General features: G+C 40.3%; 1 protein-coding gene across 4 annotated transcripts in view; it reads left to right on the top strand.

Annotated features, from left to right (window-relative positions):
• Window positions 1–27,975, top strand: part of kcnip4a (potassium voltage-gated channel interacting protein 4a) — a 175,499-nt gene that overhangs the window by 9,672 nt on the left and 137,852 nt on the right. The window contains exons 1-2 of one of the 4 annotated variants that reach the window (XM_086283491.1): window positions 6,359–6,628; window positions 7,279–7,430. The exons of 2 other annotated variants lie outside the window; for them this stretch is intronic. In XM_086283491.1, coding sequence (XP_086139617.1) covers window positions 7,292–7,430 — 139 coding nt within the window. In that variant the 5' untranslated portion in view covers window positions 6,359–6,628; window positions 7,279–7,291. Of the gene's footprint in view, window positions 1–6,358; window positions 6,629–7,275; window positions 7,431–27,975 lie in introns of those variants that run through there. One more of the 4 variants, XM_086283482.1, reaches the window with a different exon arrangement.

Raw genomic sequence — 27,975 nt, 5'->3', positions numbered from 1 at the left:
AAAAGTTTCCAAACTCATCAACCGATTCAGACCAGAGTAAACAAACTATACAGTAGGTATGGCAACGTCCTTAGAGAGTAATTGTAGCATATTCATATAAACAGACTCGCCTAACCAGCTAATAAGCAGTAGTTCACTTGCATCAGGAGTACTGCAGGGAAAAAATATAGCCAAAAGGTGTTGAAAGGACAAACTTAAAAAATTCCCAACAACAAACAGACTTTGGCTTTCACCCATTCTCATAACCTTAATATGAGACAAACAGGCAGATCTGGTAAAACTTATAGCATAGATTTAACGTTGGCTATAGTCTATGTTAAATCAACTTCACTCATCTGCCCTAACCTGGAGCATTTACACTTACTTGAGCAGTGAAGACAATTAGTGGACAGTGTTTAGTACTGTGTTGGGGAACACTCAAGAAAATAAAAGATTTAATAATATGTTGCTCATATTGTTGGATAGTGTTTCCATTTGGGTAATGGCTTCTGTAATGGGGCGTTGCATTATCCTTGCAAGATTTTATAATAATGTTGGGCTTGGTTCAAATGACTCCTTTTTTCCTCCGATGTGTGTCTTCGATCATTTCACACCGAGCTGGGTTTTTAGTAAGTCTTTAGCTTTTCCAAAGTCACCTGCAACATTTGGACTTAAAAAGCAAGATTCCCTCTTAAAACCTCACATAAAGGTGTAGGAAGTTCTACCTGTTTACCCAAAGTGAGCTTTTGTTTTGCAGTAGTTACAGAAACACAGACAACTCTACAATGAAAAGTAAGGGGATTTTAATTTGAACTAAACTGTTTTTTTACTAAAGAACAAAATTTCATTTTTAAATGACTCACAGAAAATAGTGCCTGATGCAAAAATAGAGTGTCTTTATCGTTCCTTGTTAAATCCCATCACCCCATCAGCTCATGGGTGAGCTGTTTTGCGTGTTAAAACATCTGCCAGAAACAATTAGAGGAAGATGAGCCTAAGATGAGACTTGGTGCTTTAATGTGTCCATTATTTCAAACTGAACATGGTGAAGCAGAACACAGAGAACAGAAACACGTGTAACTGCCAGAATTTAACACCATAATTCCCTCCACACTCACCACCAAGCTGGAGCATCTGGGACTCAGCTCATCTATGTGTCAGTGGATCTCCAACTTCCTAACTGGCAGACCACAGGCAGTAAGGATGGGCGGACATGTCTCAGCCTCCACCACTCTCAGCACTGGAGCCCCCCAGGGGTGTGTTCTGAGCCCCCTGCTGTACTCTTTGTACACATATGACTGTGTGGCCACTACCAGCTCCACCACCATCATCAAGTTTGCTGACGACACCGTCGTGGTGGGCCTGATCTCTGATAACAACGAGACGGCCTACCTGAAGGAGATTAGGAATCTGGAGAACTGGTGCCAGAGGAACAACCTCCTTCTAAACGTCAGTAAGACAAAGGAGCTGATAGTGGACTTCAGCACTAAGCAGGAGAGGAACTACCAGACCCCCGTCATCAACGAGTGCCCAGTGGAGAGAGTGGACAGCTTCAAATACCTCGGAGTTCACATCACGCAGGACCTGTCATGGTCCTGTCACATCAACACCGTGGTGAAAAAGGCCCGACAGCGTCTCTACCACCTCAGACGCTTGAGAGACTTCCAACTGCCCTCCAAGGTGCTCAGGAACTTTTACTCGTGCACCATAGAGAGCATCCTGGCGGGAAACATCTTAACCTGGTTCGGGAACAGCACCATGCAGGACAGACGAGCTCTACAGAGGGTTGTGCGGTCAGCTGAGCGCACCATCCGCTCCGAGCTCCCTGACCTGCACTCAATCTACAGCAGGCGGTGCTGGACCAAGGCCAGGAAGATCGTGAAGGACCTCAGCCATCCCAACAACAGACTGTTCTCTCTGTTGAGGTCAGGAAAGCGATTCCGCTCCCTGAAGACCAACACAGAGAGAATGAGGAGGAGCTTCTTCCCGCAGGCGATACGGTCTCTCAATCACACCACCACACAGTACTGACCCACACATATGGTTCTTACACACACACTGGACTTTCTGGACTTTGGTTTTGCACAACACTGGTCACTATATTCTTCATTTCCGGTTAATACTTGTACAGCTGCTGTTATTGTGTATATATTTATTTATATTTAGATTTCTTCATACATTCTTATATAGTTCTATATTGTGTATTGTGTATTTTGTTGTACAGTTATTTTATTTTCAACTTTAATTTATATATTTATCTTTATCTTATTCTTCCCAGTTAAATTTACCCTTCATTCTAATTTGTGTTGTACAGTTATTTCATTTTTAACCTTAATTTATATTCTATTCCTTCCTAGTTAAATTTACCCTTTTTAATTTTTCATATTTATTTCCTATCTTATTCATAGCCTTTTCCTTTTTTGTTTTCTTTAGGTCACGAGCAGTTGTCCAAGCATTTCACTACATATCGTACTGTGTATGACTGTGTACGTGACAAATAAAATTTGAATTTGAATTTGAATTTGAATTTGAATGTTGAATTTTGAGGAGGAGTAGCTGTGTAATAAAGCCATAGACCTCTTTTGCTTTTACCTTGTTAACGTAACAATTTTTAGTACCAGGTGTGTGTCACAGTCTTTCAAATTGAGGTTTTACCCCTCAGCTGTAAAATGGTGATGGGGTTGCGATAACGTGAGAAAGACGCAGGAGTTTGATACCACATGTGCATCTACTAACTGGCGTGGTGCTGTGCATTGTGGTCAGAGATCTCCAGCTTGGTGGAGATTGTTCTAGAAGTCTTGTGGTTTGTTCAAATGCAACTTTTTCAACTTTTTCAAACCTAAGCTGTGCCGTCATGTCGTTTTTAGGGAGAGTTGGTTTTCTCCGGACAATCCTTCCAAACAAGTGCCGCTCTGTTAACATTTAACAGAGATGTAACTGTTGGGTTTTTTCAGTCTGTGAGCATTGCATGGCCTGACGCTGGGGTGAATTTTCTGGGACTCTGGGAAGATTGACGGCTGTCTTGAATGTGAGGGGAAGAAACTTTCTCACTGCAGAATGATGGACTTAAATATGTTAAACGTTTATTTTGTGACCCAGAAAGAATAATAAGAGTAATATAAAAACTAACTAGCTGCCGCCATTGTTGGAAACTGAGCTGGGCTGCGCTATGAATTCTGGGACACAGCTTCTTCTTCTTCGGGGTTTAACGGCAGCTGGCATCCTTGTACATGCAGTGCTGCCATCTTCTGTTTCAGTCCGTTATTACACTCTTAAATCCTACTACCTGCGTCTTTTGTGATCTTACAAAGCTTCAAACGATGCGTCGACTATTAAATCAGTCGTCGACGTAATCGTGACTAGTCGACTAATCGTGGCAGCCCTATTATAGACACCAGGAAACTACAAAAACTTCTGCTTTTTTAGAAGTGCTTACACTTATTGATGATCAGTTATTGGAGTGTATATGATTATTAGCGCCTGGCTGCTACTTAACCTATTAATTCCTGGGAAAGACATAAGGGTGCTCTTAGTTTTTCACTTACTGCTGAAGCATTTTGGGTTAATTTTTGGTAGATAAATTATTATATCATGTAGTATGTAATTTTCTGTAATTCATGCAGTCTGCCTTCACAGATTGTCATGAATGCTTCTAAAGAGCTCACTGAATTTGAGTGTGGTACTGTTAGAACAAGACAGTTTGTAAAATTTCTTCTCTCAAAGATATTCAACGATTAGCTGTGAGTGGGATTATTGCAAAGTGGAAGTGTTTGGAAACCACAGCAACTCAACCATGAAGTGGCAGACTACGTGAAGTTACAAAGCTGGGTCTGAAGTAGATGTAAAAGTCACCAATAAGACAACTTCCTGCGTTGAGCCACCTCTCTGTACTTTCCTGTGTAACAAGAACAAGAAAGCCGGTGTGGCAGTTTCCAAATCGTTAGAGATTTATGAACTAAAATCAGGGATAATTATGACTTTGTTAATCTGTAGCAAAAGTATTGCTTCGATTTTGGCTGCCAGACTGCAGAATACTGAGGTAAAATATTCGCAAGCAGTGCAAACTCTGTGAAAGTGGATCGACTCCTGAGTTTTGAGTCAGGCGTTTTTTTAGTCTGCTCAACTTAATAATGAGGGCCACAGAACATGTAGACACACGGCCATTTCTGTTGGCTAGTTGGTCAAGTACATGTCTCACTCTCTGGTCTTTGAGAAGGAAAGCAAATGGATAAACATACACTTAAAGTTACTGCTTATTCTGCTTATAATAAAAACAGTATCTAATGTGTTTTTTGTGCAAAACTGGGCGAGGCTTAGTCTTCCAAAACATCCTGCAGGCTGCAGTTAGTGACAAGCTTAGATGATAAAGCCTAGGTGTCAAACACACACACACACACATATGGTGTAACGCTAAATCCACTCCACTTGAGCTGCTCTCTGAATTGATTTTTTATAATACATTATCACAAATTGCTTCTGACATTACCGATGTGTGTCTGTAATCAAGGAACAATAAAGATTTAAGGCATTCACAGACTCAGTCTTATATCTCCTACAAAACCACGTAGTACCTTAAAGGCATTCAGCAGCCAATGCATGTGGATTGTATTTCAGTTTTTTTCGTGGGGTGGCGGGAGCAGGACAGATAATCATAACTGAGAGGATGAGGTAGGAGCAGTACTCCACCCATCTTCCACTTACACGCACATTTGTATTCTTTTTGCTTGGCTGTGATTTATGTGCTGCACTGAATGGGTGTGCCACAATCAGACAGACAAAATATTTTTCATAACGTAGAAGAACAGCTGAAGACTTGTAATTGAGTAAAATCTCGCAGATTATTGCTGGAATCTGGACATTGCATAGCTCCTCTGGATGGTTACGGAGCAGTATATTAGTCTACTGTTTTTTCTATATTTGTGTCTCATTATGTCTCAATTTGAAACATGACGATACAAAAATTCAACCATGCCTGCTCTTGGAGTTGACTCATACTCAACTAAGGCAGTGTTGAATATCAATAGCTCCTTGAGTATAAATTATTCAGCATAGGGACAAACCTTTCAAGCCTTCTCCCTCAGGATTTGGACGTCCCTCAGAATGTGCTCACCTAACAAGTGCTCCCACAGAATGTATATCCATGCATGCATAACATGCCGCAACATAGCGACCAATCTGTTCTCTCATTTCAATCATCGGTGCGTCTCGGCCTGCTGGGAGAGCGTGGCTCCTTTCCCAGTTCTCTGTCCCGGGCCCCCCTCTGTCTCCTCAGGTACAAAATATGTCTCGAACATCTCAGGGGAAGCAATTAGATTAAGCATTGCTGTCTCCCTGTAAGCACAACCATATATCACTATGCAGAAATTAATATTATGTGCATTTAAATGTAAACTTAAGCTCATTTGGAAAATGGCCAAAATGATTAGCGCATGAGTCACAGAAATGAGTGACATTTAGAGTCTTGTAAGATAAACACAAGGTGTATGTTGAGTGCTGACAAAATTCTGCATTCTGAGATCCTGGTAATAAATCCATGGTTGTCTGGGGAAAGTTTGTGTAATGATGCTTAAACACTTGAGTACAAACATGCAGGTTTAGCAAGTTTTTTATGGGGTTTAAAAGTTACTTGCATCCTTAGCTGTGATAGCAGAGCTGGTATCGTTTTCACCTCTGAATGCTGTGTGTGTCACCATTGCAAGATCTGGTCCTGGCAACACTGATTTTAGCAATCTGGTTCTTTATGAAGAACCAGATTGTGTCCCAGTCATGCAAGATGCAGACATAAATAACGAGGGATATTGATATGATTTTATTTATCCTGCTGCTATCATCTGTTCAGTTATTATCAGCTCTGCTTATGTTGATTATCAACTCTGTCTGTGTGGCAATTGAATCAGTAAAGTGTCAGTACAGCTGATGCTGAACCTGCAGTAGGAAAAACATATCATGGTAGTGACATCATCATGGCAACAGGAGTCAGTATAGCTGAGGTGGTCCAACTGATAATTGAACTATGTAGTGCTTAATGAAACGCTATAACTTTTGTCTCTAGCATTTATGTTCCTCGGAGAAGGTCTTAGCAGGTACATAGTGGCACTCTCTTGCACAAAGGTTGTCACAAGGTTAAGATTTTTAAAAAATTGTCTGAACAGTTTTGGTGACTGCAGGACTTTTCCTTTGGTGCTAACTTTAATTCTTAAAGTAACTGGTTGACATTCAAGTGAAACTCATGACTTTCTGCACTTTGTGCACTTTGTATAGATGAGGTTGTGTGTGTGTGTGTGTGTGTGTGTGTGTATCACAGCTTTCATGTGTTTGAAGAGGATGAGGTAGGATGATCAAAGAGGGTCCACTGCAAACAGCTACCCGCAGCTTGTACCAAACTTGAAGTAAAAGCCAGATTGCTATGGAGTATTTTCTCTCTACCTCCCTCCCTCCATCTCTCTCTCTCTCTCTCTCTCTTCCCCTGCTATTCATTCACTGGGTCTTCTTCACTGAGCGGTCCTCGCTTGCCGCTTCTTTCTCCTCCTCCTTCCTTTCACACTCTGTTGATCAGCTCAGGAAAGGGAAAGTGTTTGTGTGAAACCTGAGGATCACTTGCAGACTGAGGAACCGGAGAGAGCAGCCACATCGAGTTTTAGCCTGGAAGGTAAGATGATGCCCAAAGGAACAATTGATAGCAGTTAGTCTGCGCAGTGCACCTCTATTTTCTGTGCAATGAATGACATCCAACCTTAAAACAGACCTTGCGGTTAGAGTAGCTGAATGACCTGTGATCTGTTGATGTCTGAAAGTTTTGCTCTTGAAATGGGACCTTAAGGGGAATTGTACTTACAGTGTAGCGGCAAAGGCAAACTGTCATTGCAGGTGCTTAATGCTCAGACAATCTGCTCAGTTTATTTACTTTTAGCCACAATAGGTGGACAAATTTCCTATCTTCTTGAACCCACAGCTCAAAGGATATGAGACGAGCTTTTTTTGGCTACTGAAAAAGGGCATGTGGAAATGTCTCGCATATCATTATAGCTGCGCATAACTGGGGGCAAAAAGAGATTCCAAATTAGCATATCTATTCAGGTGTGTTGCTTTGTGACAGTTTGCGTTGCATGGTGTAGTGGCTGCAGCTATTCATGTTTGAATCTTTACCGGAGGCAATGAAGACCAGCGTCTCTTGTTTTTAATATGCAGTCGAATTATGTTTACTGCACTCTCATAATGCTGTGCATTTAGGGTTATGAAAGTGCTTGTAGTTGTTGGTCGTTGTCCTTGCAAATAACTGCACGCTATATTTCACAGTAGCGAGTCTCCAGCCATGTTTACGCCAAGTAAGACAAACCAGATGAGGGGCGACCTGCAGCATTTCCGCAAAGACTACGGCTTCTCCAGGAAAGTCCTGCTCAACTGCTGCCTGGTGCGGCGCATCATCACCTGGGCCTCGCCAAACCCTCAAGGTACAAAAAGCACAGATTTGTAAGTTTGGAAAGATCAGGAATCAATTCCCATTCAGTGAATAATAAGGGTGGGGAAAAAATCGATACTGCTTAGTAATACGATATTTTCTTGGACAATGTTGTATTGATACAGGGACACAAAATAGCAATATTTCAAAAATTAAATAAATTAAAAAACTTTCAGAATACTACAAATAAGAGCACTTATCTCCCCAGATAAGAAGCAAACTTTCTGCAAACAGTTGCAGTCTGACTCGGACTGACTGCAATCACTCTCAGAGGTTTGCAAATAGTTGGTCTCTAATTAATAAATGCAGACAGATTGCCAACATGTTGTCATCAGTCTGTCATCTGTCTACGTAGACAGCAACATATGTGTCATTTTTGACGATTTATCAGAGGTTATTGCTATATTATCTGAAACAGATTGCATGTAATTGCAAACTTGACTCCCTTCAGTTGCAGACTGATAGCAGACTGATAGGAGAGTGACTCTGACTTATGGCAACATTGATGGCAGTCTCATTTTGCAGCGGGGAAAAAAAACACAACTAAAAGGAAATAAGTTTATTTTTAAAGATACTGACTAAGTTTAACTTTGTAGGACATAACTTAAAAAAGGTGATAAATTGCAGTATTTGTTACTGTAATTCTAAGCATTTTGAAAAATGTTAAAAATTTGATATGTGTGTTTGGTGATTCCCACCTCTAGAAGAATAAGATGGACTTTATTATGTATGGGCAGTATGAATTCAGTAGAATTTATTCTACTTGTGTTTATTGCTTTAAAGGTGCAGCTACTAACTAATCAAGTATTTTTCCATGAAAGTTTTAGTGACCACAGGAGCAATATACAGAAACAGTTTTATTCAGGATTGCATTCAGATTTCAGCATTACAAAGGAAAATTACAGAATTTTAATCTGTACAATGTAATTTCCTCATATGTAGATGTAAATTATCAACAGGCTAACATCTGATATAGTTGGCTGAGTAGTGCAAAATCTCTATACTATCCCATTGTTACCATGGCCAACTTACTGTGATTGTCCCGTATTATGAGTTACTTCCGATTCCCAAAGTTTTTACCGTAACTGGGAGGTCAAGGAAATATCAGTTTCTACTAGAGAACATTGTTGTACAATGTGAGCAACTAAAGAACTGGAAAATGTATAATAAGGCTGATTTCACTTATGTGATTAGATTTAACAGTAACCCTATACACTCACTGCATGTACTGTTAAATTGAGCTTTGAAAAGAAGAACTGGAGCAAAACGTTGTAAAGCCTTGTGGATCTGATCCATTAACCTCTCAACTTATTACAAAGTTTTGTGTGGAGATATCGTATCGATGCAGAGAAACCAAATATCAATATCTTACTAGATAAATTAAAATAATGGGAATACTTTAAACAAGAGGTCGCCTGATAGGAGGCGACCTTTTTGCAAGCAGCTGCAGTCGGACTTGGACTGGCTGCAATCACTATCAGAGAAAATCTCATAGGTTTGCAAATATTGCTGTCTAATTTATAAGTGCAGACACACGAGTCTGAAAGAGCCTTTGTCAATGAGCACAACTTGAGGAGACTCGACTCAATTAGCTGCTGTATTCTGGTTATATTCCTATAGAACAGGAACGTTGCTGACAGTTTCTATTAAATGTAAATATCTGTCTATGTAGGCAGCAACAGATATGTGATTTTTGTTGATTTATCAATAGTAATATTGTGTTATCTGAAACAGACTGCATGTAATTGCCAACTTGACCCCATTCAATCGCAGACTACTATCAGACTGACACTCTTACACACTCTTAGACTCTTAGACAGGCTCATTTTGCAACAACAACAAAAACACTTAATTGAAGTGAGATAATTTTATCTTACTGGATAAAACAGATACTAATGAAGTTTAACTTTGAGGACATAATTTGCAGTTAAAAAAAGGTGATAAATTCCAGTATATGTTAAAGCTATACTCATGCTTATTGCAAAATGTAAAAAAGTATTGTGATAATATTGTTTCATGGGGTGTCTGGCGATTCCCACCTCCAATAGAGACGCCAGGATTTATGATTTGAACACCGCAAGTCACAGTCGAGCCCTCTCTTGATTACTTCTCAGGTCAAGCATATTTACTACAGCCATATATGCACAACTGGATTCATAGCTACAGTTGTTTTTGTTTTTTGCCACTGAAACTGAAACTAAAGTGCAGAGAAAAAACACTGAGCTGTCTTTTTGTAAAGGCCAGTTGCAGCAGAGCATACATTTAGCCACCACATGTGATCCTTGCTGTGATGCATTTTTGCTCTGGCTTTAGTTTTATCTGCATACAAATGATCGATTTTTTACTGACCTAGTTACAAGAAATGTTTTTGGTGATCCATCATGGCGTCTTTTATTCTGCTTTTTATGTTTTGCTCTCTGATATTTGGAGATATTTTTATTAATAACATGTAAATCAATTTTTTTTCAGGGTTTCCTTTATGCGCTTTTAGCACCAGTATGCAGGCACATTGATGTGGCTTTTTTATAATCTTATCTGTTTCTCATTTATTTTTACACTTCTGAAGTTCCCATGATTGCACTATATTTCATTGACATGACAAGCGTTGCCGTTAAAGCATTTGGTAATAGACAGGTGGTCTCCTGCACTTGTATGATTTGCCAGTTGTTAAGATAAATGGGTTGTGTTTGGGTGTGATTTAGCATGCTATTAAACAGTCATGAATATCCCAGCAGGGACTCCTAAATGGCATCTGCAGTAAACATTTTTCTGCAGGGGTAAAACAATAACAGAAGGTCTATAAAACAGCTGTTTTTGTTTTGGTTTTTTTCCTCAGGAATCACAGAAGCAACAGTGAAATTTCACCTTTTGTCATAAAAAGAGTGTTTTTTCTTTGTAGTTGTATTGATTAGATTGCAGCCAGTGGGGCAGGTGCAGTTTCTACATCTCATAATCACTGTGGTTTCTTTCCCCTGCTTTACCTTACAGTTAACTTTTGAATCTATCTAATAACACGCGAGCTGACAAACACAGCTGGAGCCACACCAGGACCCAGGTGTTTCTGTTGGCCACATAAGAATTACGCTTTCATTGCAATCGCTGCTCATTTTTTTGCTGAAAAGGCGCTGCTGTCCCTGAGTGTGGGCTGTATTTTCAGGCCACTGTAAGTTTTTAAAAAGCTGTGGAGTGTATGACACAAAGATACATAATGACTTTTTATAATAGCCTAGCAGAAATGAATTTTCCTTCTTTTTTCCCATTTTTTTCTTGCTTTTTTAATGCACGCATAAAAACAGATTTATGAGTCACCAGGTAACAGAGATTTAACAACAGTTGTTTTGGATTTTGAGCCTCTCTTAGCATATGTTCTTCTTGTAGGTGTTCTTCTCATTAGCTGGCATCTCGAACTAATAACATTATCCCCCCGTGTTACCCAGAATAACCTCTCAGCATGCCGATGATCACACCATAAACCTGCCAGGTGGCAATGGTGCCCTCTGGATTTTCAGGCAGTCTGAGGGAAAATGAACACGCTCAATAAAGCGGTTGTTTCTAGAAATACACAAGCCCCCATGTTGTGTCTCCGGGACAGACGTCTGCTACAAGCGAGCTCTTTACAAATCCCCGCTGTCTATGTGACGCACTGAAATGGGTCAGTTGCTTTATAGGGAAATAGCATGCTGTGCTGCATGCCCCAAAATGTTGCCAACCTGTGCGTGGTTGGAGTTTACTCTGAATGTGCTGGACCTGTGCACATCACTCTCCTGTTTTAAGCTGCAATACATAGAATTGTTAGATTTACCTCATGTGGCAAATGTGCATTAAGTGGAACTTGAAAATTCCATTGATGCCCGTTTTTTGCATTGAACCTGTAGAAATTCTCATACTTTTCCTTGTTGGACACTTGTGGTAATCAGAATTGCACCTGTTCTTTGCTGCCAGCAGAGGGCAGCAAGCTACTGACTAAAAAGATGTCCGAGCTGATGTAACAGTTTGCTGCATTCAGAGATCTTTAGCTGCAGTGCTGTGAGAATATTATTGGATTTGGAGATTTAAGTGAGTCATTTAGTTGGGTTAGGATGATATTACATAAGTATGGGATTAGAGTATGTGTTTAAAATGTACTGCCACCACAAATAGGAGGACTAAAAGGAGCAAAGATGACAGATTTGTTTCTCAGTAATGAAAATAGAGCTTATTGTCTACTTTGAACAAACAAAATGCAGAAATTTAGCTGATCTGCGGAGACAGACTGCAGTAAAAAACATCCCACCAAGATAAAAGGTGCAGTAGGTACCCGTAGGAATCTGGAGCTGCAGCCATCTGCCCAGTTTTATCATGCTTGGCTTTAACTCCATCGATGTACATGTAAAAGTGTGGCCATGACAACAAAACCATAATTTTCAAAGGCAAGAAAACAAAGTAAAACAACCCTACAAGATAAGACTGCTCCGAAATCGTGTCAGAATCGCTCTCAGGTACTGAGACTGTCATAAATCCACAGAATGTCTGCACTGCAGCAGTAATTCAGTGGCCCCAAATGCACTCAGTGTAGCTGGGATGCAGCTTTTTCCTATTACAGCACAATATTGAGGAAGGAAATCAGAATATGACTGCATGGAAATCCATGACACCGAGAATTAACCATTTCAGTGTTCATCAGTGGCAGATATTGCTTGAGTGGAGACGATGGAGAGCTGTTTGAATTATTTCCTTCCAGGTCTTTTTAGCAGATATCATAATATGATAACTGTCACTGCATTTTTAAAATATATTTCCCTGGCTAATATATAACTGTGCATGCTGTGGCGCAAAGAGCAGATCCTCACCACCTTGAAGGCTGCATTTCTTGGTCACGTCCTTCAGAGAGCACAGAAATAGCCAAATTAATTTGCTTTTGCTTTGGCCAAGTCGGTGGTTATGAACTTCTTTTAAAAATTCCACACACGTTCAGATGAATTACCACCTTTTCATTTTATTGTCTTGTTCAAATCCCACCGCTTCTCCTCTCTAATGTGAAATTAATTTCTGAGAATTTGATCCCACGTCCAACAGTTGGGGATTAGATGCAGTGTCTTAAAGGAACCTTAAACCTTGAGATATAATGCCAGTCTCCATGTTGCTGTATTGTGGAGAACATGTTAGATATCATTAAGCAAATGAGCCTAATTCTGCCCATTTTATCGAATGATAAATCACAATTTTTGCCTGTAGCTTCAGGCCAAACGTCTGCTTTCGATAAAGCAACTCTGTTTCCATTTCAATCTGTTTTCCCTCTTGGTCAAGAGTGCGGGCCTCTGTAGAACTGAGGTGGAAATGGAAAAAGGCAATGATGGATTAGAGAGGTAGCTGAGGCAGCGTGCAGCCTCTCAGTTCAGAGGACAGGGGGAAAAGAGCGATTGCCTAGAGACCGCTGGCTGGCTGCGATGCTGACATGTCCTACTGTTGTCTTTCATTTGATTCATATATTGTGAAAAACACTGCTGGAGAAAGAGTGGACGGGATCCCACAGCGATGCCTTTCCCTGACATTAATCTTATTCATCGTGCCGGCTAGTGCTGGTGGCAGCCAAAGAGAAGGTGCTACACGCCGTTTACAACAAATGGCCCCAGAGATGACGATGGTGAATTTGCAGAACTGCAGCCTCTGCATGCTTGTAATCTAGCTTATATTTCACTAGCAGAGCTGCAGGTGTAGTAGCAGGCTGGGCTCATTCAGCTGGACAAAATGTTTTGTGCATTGTGCTCCCGTGTGTGTGTGTGTGTTTGTCTGTATTAAATGTTTGTTTCAGTGCTAGAGAGAGATCCTTTAAAGCAGGTTTCTCAAGCATAAGGTCCACGGCCCAGAATCAGGCCAAAAGAGACTCCAATCTGGCCCACTGGACAGCTTTGGAAAATGTGAAAAGGAACATAAGTATTTGACTTAACTGTATTTTCCCCCACTGGCACTCTACACTACACAAGCAATCAATATACAACAGACAAACAGTTAAATGGAAGAAAAAAATTAGTTTTTTTCACTATTTAATACTTGGAGCACAGAAACTGCTTGTGTTAGCCAAAGCATACATGATTCAAGAAGCACTTTCTTCCACTGTATTTGACTCAGTAGCGAGCCTGTCAGTCTGTTTCTCAGTCTTGGCCATGACCCGCACCCATGATAAACAGGGATTAGCAGCTAACAGCCAGGGATTAGTCAGAGAATAGGCGACCCCAGTGAACCATTTTGTTTGTATAACACCTTAAAGTAGCCTGTTGACAGACAGTGGCACTCCCTCTCCGCTTTGTCAATTGGATACAGCTAACTGAGATGCTGGCTGGTTGGAGACGTGACTGTGCACCAGTCATATATGTAACCAAGCTGGGTCCTTTTGTCCAGGCTATACAAGGAGCTCTTTCTACACATCATTAAAGATGCATTTCTTGCCACATGCAGGTGTTTTTTCACAGACTTGAAGTGTTTGATTTTCTGAGGGCAAATATCTGTGAGGCTAAGCGCTGCTTCTAAGAACAGATGATTTTGGCAATTGGTTTAATGGTTTAGTCATTTATTGCTTAAAAGTACTTTTGGAGTCAAAACCCATTGATTTATTATCATTTATTATGACTCGGCAGTCTTTTCTTATTGTTATTGTAGCCTGAAAATCTTTACTGGGATTTGAATTCACTGTTGACCTTTAAAAAAGCACTTCAGAGTTTCCTCATTAAGTTTCCCTTCAGAAATATCTTAACGTGGCTTAGTTTCACCAAGGTACTGGAAACATTCCTCTGAGGTTTTGGTCCATATTGACAGGACAGCATCACACAGCTCTACCAAATTCCAGAGCTGCTCTCGGCGTGACACAGCCCTTCTCATGATAACCTACTATATACAACTAGGTCATCTGAGTGCATTGAACTTATTGAACTTATTGTCATGTTCAAGAACCAGTTTGAGATGATTTGAGCATTGTGACCTGGTGTGTTATCCTACTGCAAGCAGTCATGAGAAGATAGGCACACTGTGGTTACAAAAGGATGGACATGTACAGCAATAATACTCAGGTAGGCTGTGGTGTTTAAATGATCTTTGCTAAATAACCACCATCAGCATGAACTGTTTATACAAGGCAGGATGGATCCATGCTCACATTGTTTATACCAAATTGTGACTCTGCCATCTGAATGTTGCTGCAGAAATCAAGTCTCAGCAGACCAGGCAATGTTTTTTCCAGTCTTTGATTTGGGTGAACCTGTGTGAACCTGTGTGAATGGTAGCCTCATTTCCAGAGCGGTCTTCTGCTGCTGTAGCCCATCTGCTTCAAGGATCAACATGTTTTGCATTCAGAGATGCTCTTCTGTGTTATTTGAGTTACTGCGGCCCACTTATCAGCTCATAGCACTTTAGGCCTCTGACCTCTGGCATCAACAAGGCATTTTTACCAGAGAACTGACGCTCACTGGATATTTAGTCTTTTTATGACCATTCTCTGAAAATCCCTGCAGATCACCAGTTTCTATTTTCAAAGTCACTTAAATCAGTTTTGCCTCCCATTCTGATGCTCACTTTGAACTTCAGCAGGTTATTTTGACCATATCTACATGCGTGATTTTTGGCCATGTGGACTAAATGTCTTTAGAGTGTTTTTTTTTTTCCAAATATATTTTCTAAAAAAGATTACTTGAAATAATAATCAACAGCAATGGCTCTTCAAATAACTCTATATTTCTTTAAGTAGAGCAGAAAGCAGAGACTTTAAAGTTTCAAATCTAGTTATAGACTGCAAAAATACTGGAGGAGAAGTTTGTTGGAAGTGTAATTAATCATCAGCTTCTAACTTATCCTTAACCTGGCTCCAGTCTTTTCCTCATACATCCTCCTTTCTCTACATGTCTGCTGGTGATACAGCCCTTTTCATGGTAACCTACTTCAGTCAAGTGTTTGTATTCTAGCAGCGGCCTGGGCCCTCTATAAATAGTCCCTGCTGATTGATACCCAGCACAGTGAAGCCTCGTAAGCGTTTGGCTGCTGCTGGGCAGAAATGACTTTCTTGTGTCTGTGCCACTCGACATTAACACACCTGTCCCTGTCATGGTCTAATTTATCTGCCCCGCATGTGTCAGATGCCATCCAAGTTACAGGCAGAGGTTCAGACGCAGGCCTGAAAGAGCGCACAAGTTCAGTCATGTTTCCCCCAGAGACGTGTCTAATAAGGTGTTTTGTATTTAATGTTCATGATGAAGGATAAGCATCTCTGGCCAACTGTAGTTTGGTATGTTCAGGTCTGGATGTTAGAATGTTTTGTGTACAGTTGTTTTAAAGTAATTCTGAGCTTCATAAAATCATTGTAACAAAGGACTGTAACAATGCAGGAAGTACATGGAGTTGTAGTAGCACAAGTGGTTATGCAAATAGGAGTTGCTTTGGTATTTTCCCTGTTCAGTTATTTATGACATTGATGGCATGAAAAAAGGAAACTGCTCCTGTGTCTGGTAGTTTTCAGATGCAGAGCTCTACGTCTGGCCAAGGGGAGGAGTTTAACAAGGTTGTTGGCAGGGTGTGAGTGAGCTGCTTGTTTACAGGTACTTGTTGATTTACAGTCCTCTAGGGTCAGCAGGGCAGCACCAAAAGACACATAAGTTCCCATTTTTATACATCCGGAGGTTGTGTGGTCGGAGGTGTTTGGGTTTTCCGTTTTATTTTCACAAATGAAATACCTCAGGAATGCCTCGGGGGAATGTGGGAGGACCGTTCAGTTATTGCCAAACTGACAACACAGTGCAGGAATGCATGCATTAATTATGACAACGTTTCATACAAATACCCATCGCTATATTTCCTCAGCTGTTTATCAAGCTTGGGTTGCTGGAGACTGTTATAAGCTGTCATAGAGCAAGAAGGCAGGTTACACTTCGGAAACAAAAACACACTTCCTGTTGCGTCTGTTTATAGCCTGGCCCCAAATGATTTTGGTTTTATTGTTTTGTTTTTTCAGTTTTTTATGATAGGCATGCTCTTTAACTGGCATTTGACTGAATAATAAGGCTATGTTTTAAATTTTAAATCATGCTTTTTATTTGTTTTTGTTTCTAATGTCTGTGTAAAGCACTTTGAATCACCTTGTTGTTGAATTGTGCTATACAAATAAACTTGCCTTGCCTATGTAGTTGAGTTTTTTTACTTATTAGAACCCTGTTCAAATTGTGCAATAACAATTATCGGCACAATGTGAATACCCTCCCAGTTTCTCTGGTTAGAGCTCCTTTGTGTGCTGCTATCCTGCAGTTTAGCCCACGAGACTAATGAGAAGTGATTGATATCATTAAAGCAAATTTATAGCACTGGTGACTATTTTAACCAAGAAGGACATCTCTGAGCAGCAATAAGTGGATCTGAGACAGTAGAGGAGAAGAAGAAGGGGGGAGGGAGGGTAGAGTAATTAAGCAGGAGAAATGTTGGAAGGACTGGATAAGGGCAGTGCATGAGGAGTGATAGAGACAGATGGCTGAAGGTGGAATCTCTGTCAGAAAAGGCAGAGAAATGCTACTTTTTACATTCCTCTGAGACACAAGCAGAAATCTGTGGAACAGACTGGAGTCTCCTGCAGCCCTTCTGATAAACCTGACCGTGCATGACAACCATAAGAAGAAAAAGATACATGGAAGCATGCTTGTTTTCTTTATATAAGTGTTTCCCCACCTCCTTTAAATGAAGTTATGAATCTAAAGACTGAACCTGGGATTAGGACCAAGGCCACCACTAGAGGGTGCCTCATAGGCCCGCCGCATTCAGACAAACAGCGCTATCAATAAAAGTGAGTGAATATTGGATCTTATGAGTGGATGCGTTACATCTCCCATTCTTGGCAGTCTTTGTTTGTATGATGTATGATATTTTTTTATTTATTTGTAAGATGTGATGCTTGTATTTGTGCTTGCTTTAATGCAGATCTGAATGTTTTTTGGTTATTGCAAAATTTTATGGGACTTTTATGGGACTTTGGCTGTAAATCAACAGTTTTGCTAAAATCTGGTATGTTTACATCATATAGTATCTTAATTGATGTCCAATTAACATGCACACAGTAGAAGGAAAAAGAAGGAAACTAAAGCACTTCTAAGAAAGTAGCTTTTAAACATCTAGCCAAAAACTCCTCTGTGCTGGAAAGACTCTGTACTTGAACAGTCGTCCAATTTCACAAACCTCTTTGATAATTTTGAGTTTGTGTCTTCTTTAGTATGATGCTGTCTGACTGTTTAGGAGTGAATGGGTATTTTGCTGCAGCAGATTTGAACTTCGCCAGGAGTTTGTCTCTCCATGTGATTCCTTCAGATCTCCCAAATGCACATCAGTAGGATCTGCAGCGAGTGAATATGATGTGCGATTCCTCCTGTTATCCCACAACTCTGAAATCTATGGGCTTCTACAAAAATAAGCCTCATTTTCTGTGCAGCTTTGGTAATATTAGATATGTTTGCAAATTACACATGATTGTTTTGGTAACATCATGTTAATTACAGTGGCATTACTATTTCCAGACAACACTGAGCCCTACATGGGTCATACAGTTATATTTTTAGCCTGAATTAGCACAGTAAGTCAGTTTCCTTTGAAGCACCAGCACATGCCCTGGGCCTTGATTGATCCTCAAATTGATCTTTTACTGGCATAATAGGAGTAACTGCTAAATAAAGCTCACTTTATCCTTTATGTCAACCCTAGAGTCTATTTTTTGCTTTACAATGGGGAGCTGGTTTCTTATTAGTCCCTGACTGGGGTAATATCAGGAAATTCATCTTTGTGGCACTTTTAGGTTTTTCTTATTTTCACAGTTAACAAGGTTGAGAATTTGTTACCATTGCAGCCACAGATTAAGGGCAACCTCTTTGTTTGCTGCTCCACAAATGGCATCAGTCCCATTTGTTCTTACTTGAGGGAAAACGAGGAGTGTCAGTGCTCCCAGTGGACAAGACCTATCCTTCTTAAGTAACTGTTGTAGTTTGTGGATGTCGCTCTGTGGGCAGATACACAGCCTGTAGAAATGAGGTCAACAAACCACACCAGGCCTCCTGGAAGAAACCAAACAAAACTAGGTCATGGAAAAGAGATGGCTCTCAGCTGGCCTGCAGAGCTTTTTAGCATGGCACAATATATGCTTTGTTATGACAGTTTACCCTCAACATTAACAAAGTCATTCACCACAATACGTTTTCCATTTGCGTTCTTCCTGTGTGTTTGACATTGTGAGTCCTGCTAAACTAACAGTGCCTATGGTAATGCAAAGTGAAAAGCAGTATTAAAAGGACTTTTACATTATTTTGCAGTATTTTTAACTCTAGCAGACTCTGCTGAATTCTGGTTATTTACAAGGAAGACATGGTCTCTTTTCCATCAGTTGCAACTTGAAGGATTGGCGCCTTTTTGTGAGCTAGAGTACATTACCCCACCACATAATCCCCATGTGATGCATTTCCTTGTACTTCTAGGAGTGCTTACTGGCAATCCACTTCTGCTGATGAATTTCAAACATGATGGCCTCCCAGTAATTACAGTGCTAATGATCATTTGTACTGCATGGTGGTGGGTGTAATTTGCCCATTCCCATGACAGCGACTAAGTTGTTTTTATTTTTCTCATCTTAAAGGCATTCATTCAGTAAATAGCTTTTTTTTTTTTTTTTGCAAGAGAGAATTGTGCCCCTCCTGATTTAAAGGTTCAAAAGGAAGCCTTCATAATTAACTGAATTAAAAGTTTGTTGATAGGATGACTGCGTAACACTGAAGTTAAAGTATGTTTCTAGCATGCCTCTGAATGCCACTTCCAAATTAGGGTTGCAGTTGTTTGGTCTGACACAACCCACAGTATTAAACACAGCAGGCAGCTGCAAAACCCCTTGGTAGAAATGAGATCATAGATAGACTATATTTCTAAAAGTATTCACTTGTTTGCCTTCACACTCATAAGTTAATGAAGTTAAGTGAAATACTATTAATCTATATGATTGGCCGAATATTTGCAGCTAAAACAACTTCATCTCTTCTAGGAAGATTTTCCACAAGGTTTAAGAGTCTGTTTATGGGAATTTGTGACCATTCTTCCAGAAGCTCATTTGTGACGTCAGACAGTGATGTTGGACAAGATGTTGTCTCCCAGGTTGGATGTCAGTTAGAAGATGGAGATGGCTTCTGTTGTAAGCTGGATGAAACGGTATCTCCAAGGGGAGAAATTGATGATTGTAGTAGACTTTAATGGCCATGTTTAATGGGAATAGAGAAGACAAGGAGTTGTTAGATGGTGTGGTGACACCACTCCATCTAACAACAAATGCAGGAGAGGAGATGTGGTGGATTTCGCCGTTTTGGAGCATAGTCAGCCAATATTTTGGAAAGGGAAGGTTTATAAGCGTGAAACCTGCTGTGTTGAAGAATTTGGAGATGATGGCACAGACAATGAGATGGAAGGCCAAACTGGAGGTTTCAGAAGGGAAAGATGTTAAGATTTTCATTTTGAGTGACCAGAATGGACACGATTAGAAATGAGCTCAAATGGACGGTTTAGCAGTTTGGAGACAAAGTTTGGTTTGGACATGAGGAGGCGGGAGAGCGGATGAATATTAGACAAAGGATGCTGAATATGGATGCCACTGGCCCACTCTTCTTTACAGCATTGCTTTAGTTGATTGATGTTTGTAGGCATTTATTTATATGCAGCACAATTAAGACCATGCCACAGTAAATGTCTGGATTTTGACTAGGCCATTATAGCACCTAGATTCCTTTCTTCTTCAGAGTTCATGGTCGACTCAATGACTGCAAGGTGCCGAGGTCACGTGGCTGCAAAACAAGCCCAAATCATCACTTTGGTCTTGTCTGTCTAAAGGACATTCTTGGGTTCAATGCACAATCTGACATTAGGGTGAATTTGCTGTGCTGTCCATTGGTATTGTGTTAGCACATACCCGAATGTTACAGACCAACAAACAGCCAATAATTCTCCTTTTTTCTTTTCACTGATGTTGAATTTATCAAATTAGTTTGATTAGTAACAACTTTCTTGTAGTTAACCTCCTTATTCCTAAGGAAGCAGTAAGACTATAATTAGTTCTTTTTCATATGGCTGAGCCAAACTAAGGTACAGTTTAAAAGTTTATATTAGCAACACTTTATTGTGACTATAGACTTGTTTAAAGGTTTACTTTGTTATAGCTTAGTGCGACTTTTCCTGTCAGATGAGGTTCAGTGTGGTTGAATTTTCGATCTATGTTCTGCTCTGTAGTTCAGCCTTCACTCTTTTTAAGTGCCCTCCAAGCTCCTGCAGTCTCTGCATTGTCCATAAAACTGGCAGATAGTGAGCCTTTGTGGTTTAGCTCTGAATCTGTGAATCATGAAATAAAAAGCAGCCACACAGCAGTAAACCCAATCTCCTGCCTCGTATTTTTTGTCCTCTCCATCAATGCTCACGGCAACTTCTTTTTTTTTTTTTTTTTTTTTTTTCTTTTTTTTTCTAAATGACATCAGAAACAGCAGTATGCGACATTACGTGATGGCAGAGCTTCAGTTCATCCTTTGTCTTTTTTTTTTTTTTTTTTTTTTTTTTTTTAATAAATAGGACAGGGGGAATGAATGAGAGAAAGAGGGGGAGAGAAAGAAAGAAAACCAAAGGGGAGAAGAGACGGTGAGAAGGGGGGGGAAGAGAGAGAGAAAAAAAAAAAGAACTCCTGGGTCACCTGTATGGAGAAAAAAACAAACAAACAAAAAAAAACAAACAGAGGAGACAGCAAACAACAAAGAGTAACATAATAATAGAGAAAACAAAGCACCATCACAATAAACTAGCTAGTCATAGATATCAATATTTACTAAATAATAAACGATATTGTGCAGCACGCAAGATAGACAGCGCACAGTGTGCTTTGAGGCAGCAGCCAAGAAAGCTTTAGTCCGCGTCTGTGAATACCCATGTGTGCATACCTGTGTGGATCAGCATGCTTGCATTCCAAAGGTTTCTCCATGTAACGATCTGCTAGGGAGTGTGGGGGGGCCACAGCCCCGTCCTCCAGGGTGTGAAGCGGGTATGGAGGAGATCAAAACTCCAGACATCCAGAGGCCCCCAGAACACAAGAGACCATGGAAGACCAACAGAGGGGCAGCCGCGCCACTGTTCCAGTAAGAGCTGAGGAGAGTCCCAGATGAGGGCTCGCCCAGCAGCCGCGGAGCAGAAGTCAGGGGGAGTTGCAGTGACGCGCCCGTGAGCTCCGCCGGCCCCCAGCTGCGCCTGAGTGACCGAGCCCTAGGCCGAGAGTCCGGGGGCACCCCACCTCCAAAGGGGCCCGAGCGAGCCCCAGGCCCCAGGCCCCGACAAGCGGCCGCCAAGGAGTGAGCCGGTGTGTACCCGGACGCCCACCCCCAGACACAAAGAACCACCAACACACCGACACCTGAGGGAGTCCGCCACCGGCAGGGGAAATGGTGGTGGGTGGAGATAGGCCTCCAACTTCTGCCACATTATTAGTGAGCCAACTAAAGGTGGCCTTGGTGAATTTTTTCCTGTGCACTATAGCTTTAATGAATGATTTAGCGTCTCAGAATGAATGAATGTTCGCACTACATCCAAATGCTCAGACCATCCTTTGGTTCAGCTTTTCAAGCTTTTTTGAAAAATACGTCTTTAAGGTAAAAAAGGACATATGTATCCCAGACTTACTGATACTATCACTGCTGTGCATATTGCTTCTATTTAGCCTCACACTGAGTGTTTGGAGAGTTTGAAGGAAGACTGATTGGCTCTTACTCAAATACATTTACATAACCAACTCCCACATGAAAGGCTACCATATACAACAAGATTAATGTATTTATTTTAAATTGGATCAAAGTAACAATATTTAAAACAAGCCTATTCAATCCCTGAGAGATGGAAACATTTGTTTTTCTTCTTTGAAAAATTAGTTTGAACAGCAGCTTCCTCCACTGCCTGATCTGCAATGAGTTCCTGGCCGGCATATCAAAATCGATGCCCTAGAAAATCTGTGATTCTTTTCAAGCTCAAAATTTGCATCTAATTTCACACTTTCAACAACATTTTGGACATTTCCAGGCTGGAAATGAAAACATGGAGATAAAGCTGTGTCTTCATCCACAACTCAGACACAAATATAACCGAATGCAATGACTTGTAAATCATTTAACCGGCACGTTTTATTGTAAATAGTACAAAATTAAACGGAGAAACGTTTATGTTTTTTGATAAATATGCATTCACTTTGAATTACACGCCATCAACAGGGAAATGAATGTGTCTGGCATTAAGGTTGTGTACTGCAATGCCTGAGGAAAATAAAAAAGAGACTGAGTTTAAATCCAGTGTGGACTTTTCTGTGTGGAGTTTGGATGTTCTTCCTGTGCATGCATGGGTCCTACAGATAATTTCAAGAAACTCTTAAAACACACTTTTAGATCACAGATCCCTCATTTAAGTAGTGTTTCCATTTAATATTATTAATAATAATAATAATGTTGATAATTCTAATTATGCAGATGTACCTACTAGTGAGTTTAGCCACAGGTTTGTTCATTTTTCATATTTCTTTGTGTTTTACAGGCTTTTTTGTATTTTTATATTTGTATGTGTGTGGGTGTTCATGTATGTGTTTCTGGTGGGTTGTGTATTTGTTTAAATGTCTTTTTTTAAACACACACCATGTTTAAAAAAAATGGTTTTATGTGTTTTTATTTGAAACCTTAAAAATGGAACTCCAGATGACTAACAGGGACCTGTGCGTTAATAATATATCATAATCGTTATGAATAAATCACAGTGAAACACAGGTTTCAGCTATTATGTCAAATAGCAGGAATGGTCTTCCCCGGAGAAGTGATAAATCAAAAAAGTGACGGTCTGGAACATTACCTTAACATTCAACACTGGACCAACTCCATTTCGAGTAGGAGCAGCACTCTGCAGTATAAACCCATAATTTAAATGCCATCTACATCTCCCTGGTGACTGTCCCCTTTTCCCTATTCCATCACCTGTGGAAAATAGTTTAAGATTCATGATGTCTGTGTCTTTAGTGTGCCAGCATACTTTAGAAGCCTGGCTGGAACGGGCCACAGTAAATACAGGGGGACTGATGCTTTCTAGATCATTATTGGTTTTTGCTCTCAGTGAAAATGAATGCTGACCCCTCACTCAATCAAACCGGCTGATGAGGTTCTGGAAGAAACGATGAAGTTCATTACTGTCCCTGCTGTTGATGTGTTCATTACTCAGATTTATGGTGAATTCCTTCTACTTTCTTCACTTTTCATTCTGTCTTTCCTCTTCCCATCACCTCCCAGTATCAGAAACACAGGTTGAAATTCCACAAGAAATGTTTCCAAAAGCTGTTTCAAGAGTTTTTGAGTTGTTAAAGGTGAGCAAGAAGTGTTACTCCCTACTTAACATTAGGGATCGTGGTAGTTGGTGTTCCTGATCATGTCATTAGAAAATGTAGTGATCGTTGTCTTTTCATTTTCATATCAGCATTGCTGAGGTTTGGTTTGGTGATCCACTGCATCCACTGTGTTTTTCCTACACAACCTTCTCTAGGGTTTAGGATTTTATTGTAGTAAGCCAGCTGGAGTGGGTGGGTTGTGCGGACACCCAAATGTTTTAAGTGTGATAACTCAAAAATGAGGTGACTTAGAACTGGGATGAGTTTGAATCTCGCTGATCTCGACCTCAAGGTCACTTTTTCTGATTTTTAAGTTAATACCACACGGGTATCTAAAGGTGGCTGAGATTTAACACTGGCAGCTGCCAGTATTTTTTAAACCATTGCCAACATTTGGTGAATCAAAAAATCTGACATATCAGACTATATTCTTTTTCATTCAGACACAGGATATGTGTAGCTTTTGTTATGTATTTATAATCCCTTAATAAGATAATATAACAAAGCAGTTTAAAAATAGTCCAGTTAGCAACACAAACACAACGACCAGCTGGTCGTTGTGTTTGTGTTGCTAATGAGGAAGTAGCAGAGTTACCTATGGTGGACAAACTATGCGACACCATCATCGTTGAAGGGTGTTTCTTCGGTCTCGTATTTACTTTCAAACAGATGACTGGACAAATGCTGCCTGGTCCAATGAGTTGGCTTTTAATGTAGGGTTAGAATTTGGTGTAAACAACATGAAAACATGGATCCAGTCTGCCTCGTATCAATGGTTCAGGCTTATGGTGGTGGTGCAGTGGTGTGGGTAATGGTTTCTTGGCACGCTTTGGGCCCTTTAGTACAAACTGGACATTGTTTAAACACCACAGCCTACCTGAGTATTGTTCCCAACCACATGCATTTCCATCTTAATTGCCCCGTGGGGATAAATAAAGTCATTCTGATTCTGATTCTGATCTTTTGATGTAACCTTGTTGCACAATGCTCAGATCATCTCAAATCGATTTCTGGAACGTGACAACGGGTTCAGTGTACCCAAATCACCTCCACAGTCACCAGATCTTGGTCCAATAGAGCACCTTGGCGAAGGATCATGGAGGTGGAGCTGACAAATCTGCAGCAACTGTGTGACGCTGTTGCGTCAATATGGACCAAAATCTATGATAAACGTTTCCTGATACTTGTTGAATCTTTTTCATTAAGAATTAAAGCATTTATGAAGAAAAAGCAGGTCCAACCTGGTACTAGCAAGGTGTACTTAATATAGTGGCTGTGGAGTGTACAAGCAAGACGTGAGTAATCAGTTATTGAACTGCAAAGTTATAGCAAAGTTAATTCTATGCATTAAGTTTTTATATCTCAGTGACCACTGAAATTAAAGCTGATTTAGATAATCCTTCAAAGTAACTGCCCAAATCTGTGCTTGGTAGCCAGATTTGTTTTAGTGATGTCTCAGAAAAGTGTTAAAGACCTACTGAGGACTCAAAACTTGTGGTTTCTTAAGTGTCATGACTAAAGAGTGTAATTTAAGTCTGTAACAGTCGAAATATATTTTTAACTACACCATTAGATGTAGATCATGTAAAGCAGGAGGGTTTCACAAGCACTTAGCTTCTACGTAAATGCATCTTCACTGCTCCTTGTGACTTTATAGTGCTTGAGCATAAAAAGGCACCTTGCCCGTTAAACAGCGCCCACCAGTATTAAACCGTACTGTGTGTTAGGTGGAAACATCAAGCATGAGCATCAGCACTTACATTGTCACGTTCGCTCTGCAGTCAGGTCGTCCGCATCCATTAACAAGCTGCAGGGGCCCTATGCATTAGCTCACATTATAATCTATACAGCATGCTTTTGCTATTTGATGTCCACCAGTTAAACAGAAGGTCACCTGCTCTGCTGACAGATGTGGGCACTGCTACATCTGGTACAGAGCCAGAGAGCTGCCTTTTACAGCGTCACAAACTGACATTTCCAGCTCAGTCCTGTGTACCCAAATCTGACACACTGTCTATCTTATACGAGCTGTCAGAAGTCATATTAAAAATTCATACAAGTTTTATGTCCCTGTAGGACTTTATTTGGGGATCTAGAATACACGCTGTTGGCTGTACTAGCAAGTGAGCATGAAGGGCATTGTTCAGTGGGATAATGAGGTGTTGGACCTCATAAGGATTTAGGGAAAAAGGTTTGCAGCAAAATTCAAAGCGCTCATGTTTGAAAGCATATCAAAAGAAATAGCTGAACAGGATCACAGGTGAATGTGTCTCCAATGTCACCTCACACTTAAGAGCCTTAGGGATTGCTTCAGACATCTGAAGAATTTAACAAAAGAGGAATACGTGGCTCGTTTTCCACATCGAACCTTTTCAAACTCCTATTAGATTTTGGCCACAGTGAGTTCATTATGTGTGTAACAGAAAATCAGTTCTCAACAATAAATCAAAACTGCGCATTAAGCCTTGCAGTGTGAAAGCAGCTTTTGTCAGCAGGCATTAATATAAGACCTAATGCCCCTTGAAAAAGAGTTGGAAGTCAGTTTTGCCATCTCAGAGCCTGCAGTTAAAATGCAATCGGGACGAAGTATAGCGTTCGTTTTTGAAGTGCTAAAGTTTTCGCTGTGTGTATGAGTTTTCAAGTACGGGCCCCCTTTAGATCCATGCGAATGGACATATAAAGTGAGTCAGCCTTATCAGCGTCTTGTTCAAGAACCTTCATCTCCTCAAATAGCCCAGGCGAGATACCCGAGTGTAGATAAAATGTCGAGCCCAAGGAATAATGACGGAGATATACAGAGCAATGTCCTCAGCAGAAGGAAACAGAGATAGCATTTCAGGTTTCTCTGTGCCATTACAGGCACCCAGATTTATAACGAGGGGATCACGTAAAGTTTCCGTAACGACCTTTTCAAAACAAACCCCTTAATTCTAAACAATGCTAATGAATGCCAATGAAGACAGACTGCAGTAGGCATCTAGACAAGCGTTTGGGCAAAACGCCATTTAAAACCTGCCATATGTTCAGAGTAATGATCCATCACTCTGAAATGCAGAGTATACAAACACACAGCGCATCAGAGTGATCTGTGAAGAGCATACAAAGCAGGGGAATGGACTTTAATTTCAGGAGGCATCCCATATGCTTTTCAGGAGTGCCCTGAGGGAGCAGTTGCGCTAACGTTAGTACACTGATGTCATAAGCAATTCATTACTGTCGTCAGATATCGACCTGGCTCTTATCTGCAGTGACACCCTGCATTGTCACTTCTACGGTTAACCTTTTGTCCAAGGAAACCACTAAATTCCTGTGCGCTCTGCATCTGCTAGCATTAATGGGATGGGTTAAGATGTTTTTTCTTCAGCTCTACGGCTCCATTTATCCTTTAATGATTTAAGGTTATTTCTTCCTTCCCTTTTGAAAGAATCATCAATATTAATGTTTGCAGTAACCGGCTTAATAACAACACTTAAGTGTAGCAACACTTCCTACATCCTCTAAACTGTTGGGCATTAATTCTTCAGAGGCACTTTGATCGTTCATTATTTTTTGTAATAATATGTATGTATGTATGTATGTATGTATGCCCTGGGCTAATATTAAAATAGAGACGAGTAGTCAGCTGAATGAAAATCAATTGACATTTGTATTCCAGCCAGAAGTAACAAATGTTTACCAGCTTAGCTTATGTGCATGGCTTTGACTGGTTGGCAGTATTTGAAGTCTTGTGTGTGAGAAAGGTCTCACTGATCAGCAGTGAAACCTTTATTCCAAAATGACAAAAACGTTATGTGATAAAAAAAAAATGTTTTATGTGCAGAGGTCACATGAAATGTCAGCTTATCAGCTCTAATATAGAACTAGATAGTGTATATTTCTAATCACGTGAATTATAGTATAGTACTATTATTTACAGTGATGGTTTCCAGTAACAGTTTGCTGGAAAAATGGTATCTATTTCTCAACCAAATTATATTAATCTGCCACACTACAATGAGCGTACGTCACCTGCTTGTCTTATTCGCCTAAATTGGCAATCAATATTTTTTTAAAACTAGTATTTGCGGCATATTAAGTCGTTTAAGCTACTTGTTTTAAACTGACTATATTTCTTGAAACTAGA

Source organism: Aulonocara sp. 'chitande type north' Nkhata Bay, linkage group LG3, assembly GCF_057382095.1.
Source record: "Aulonocara sp. 'chitande type north' Nkhata Bay isolate Kocher_YH1m ecotype deep benthic linkage group LG3, A_spYH_male_GT1.1, whole genome shotgun sequence".
Taxonomy (NCBI): Eukaryota; Metazoa; Chordata; class Actinopteri; order Cichliformes; family Cichlidae; genus Aulonocara; species Aulonocara sp. 'chitande type north' Nkhata Bay.
Note: the sequence above shows the minus strand (reverse complement) of the source record. Positions and strands in the feature narration are given on the sequence as shown.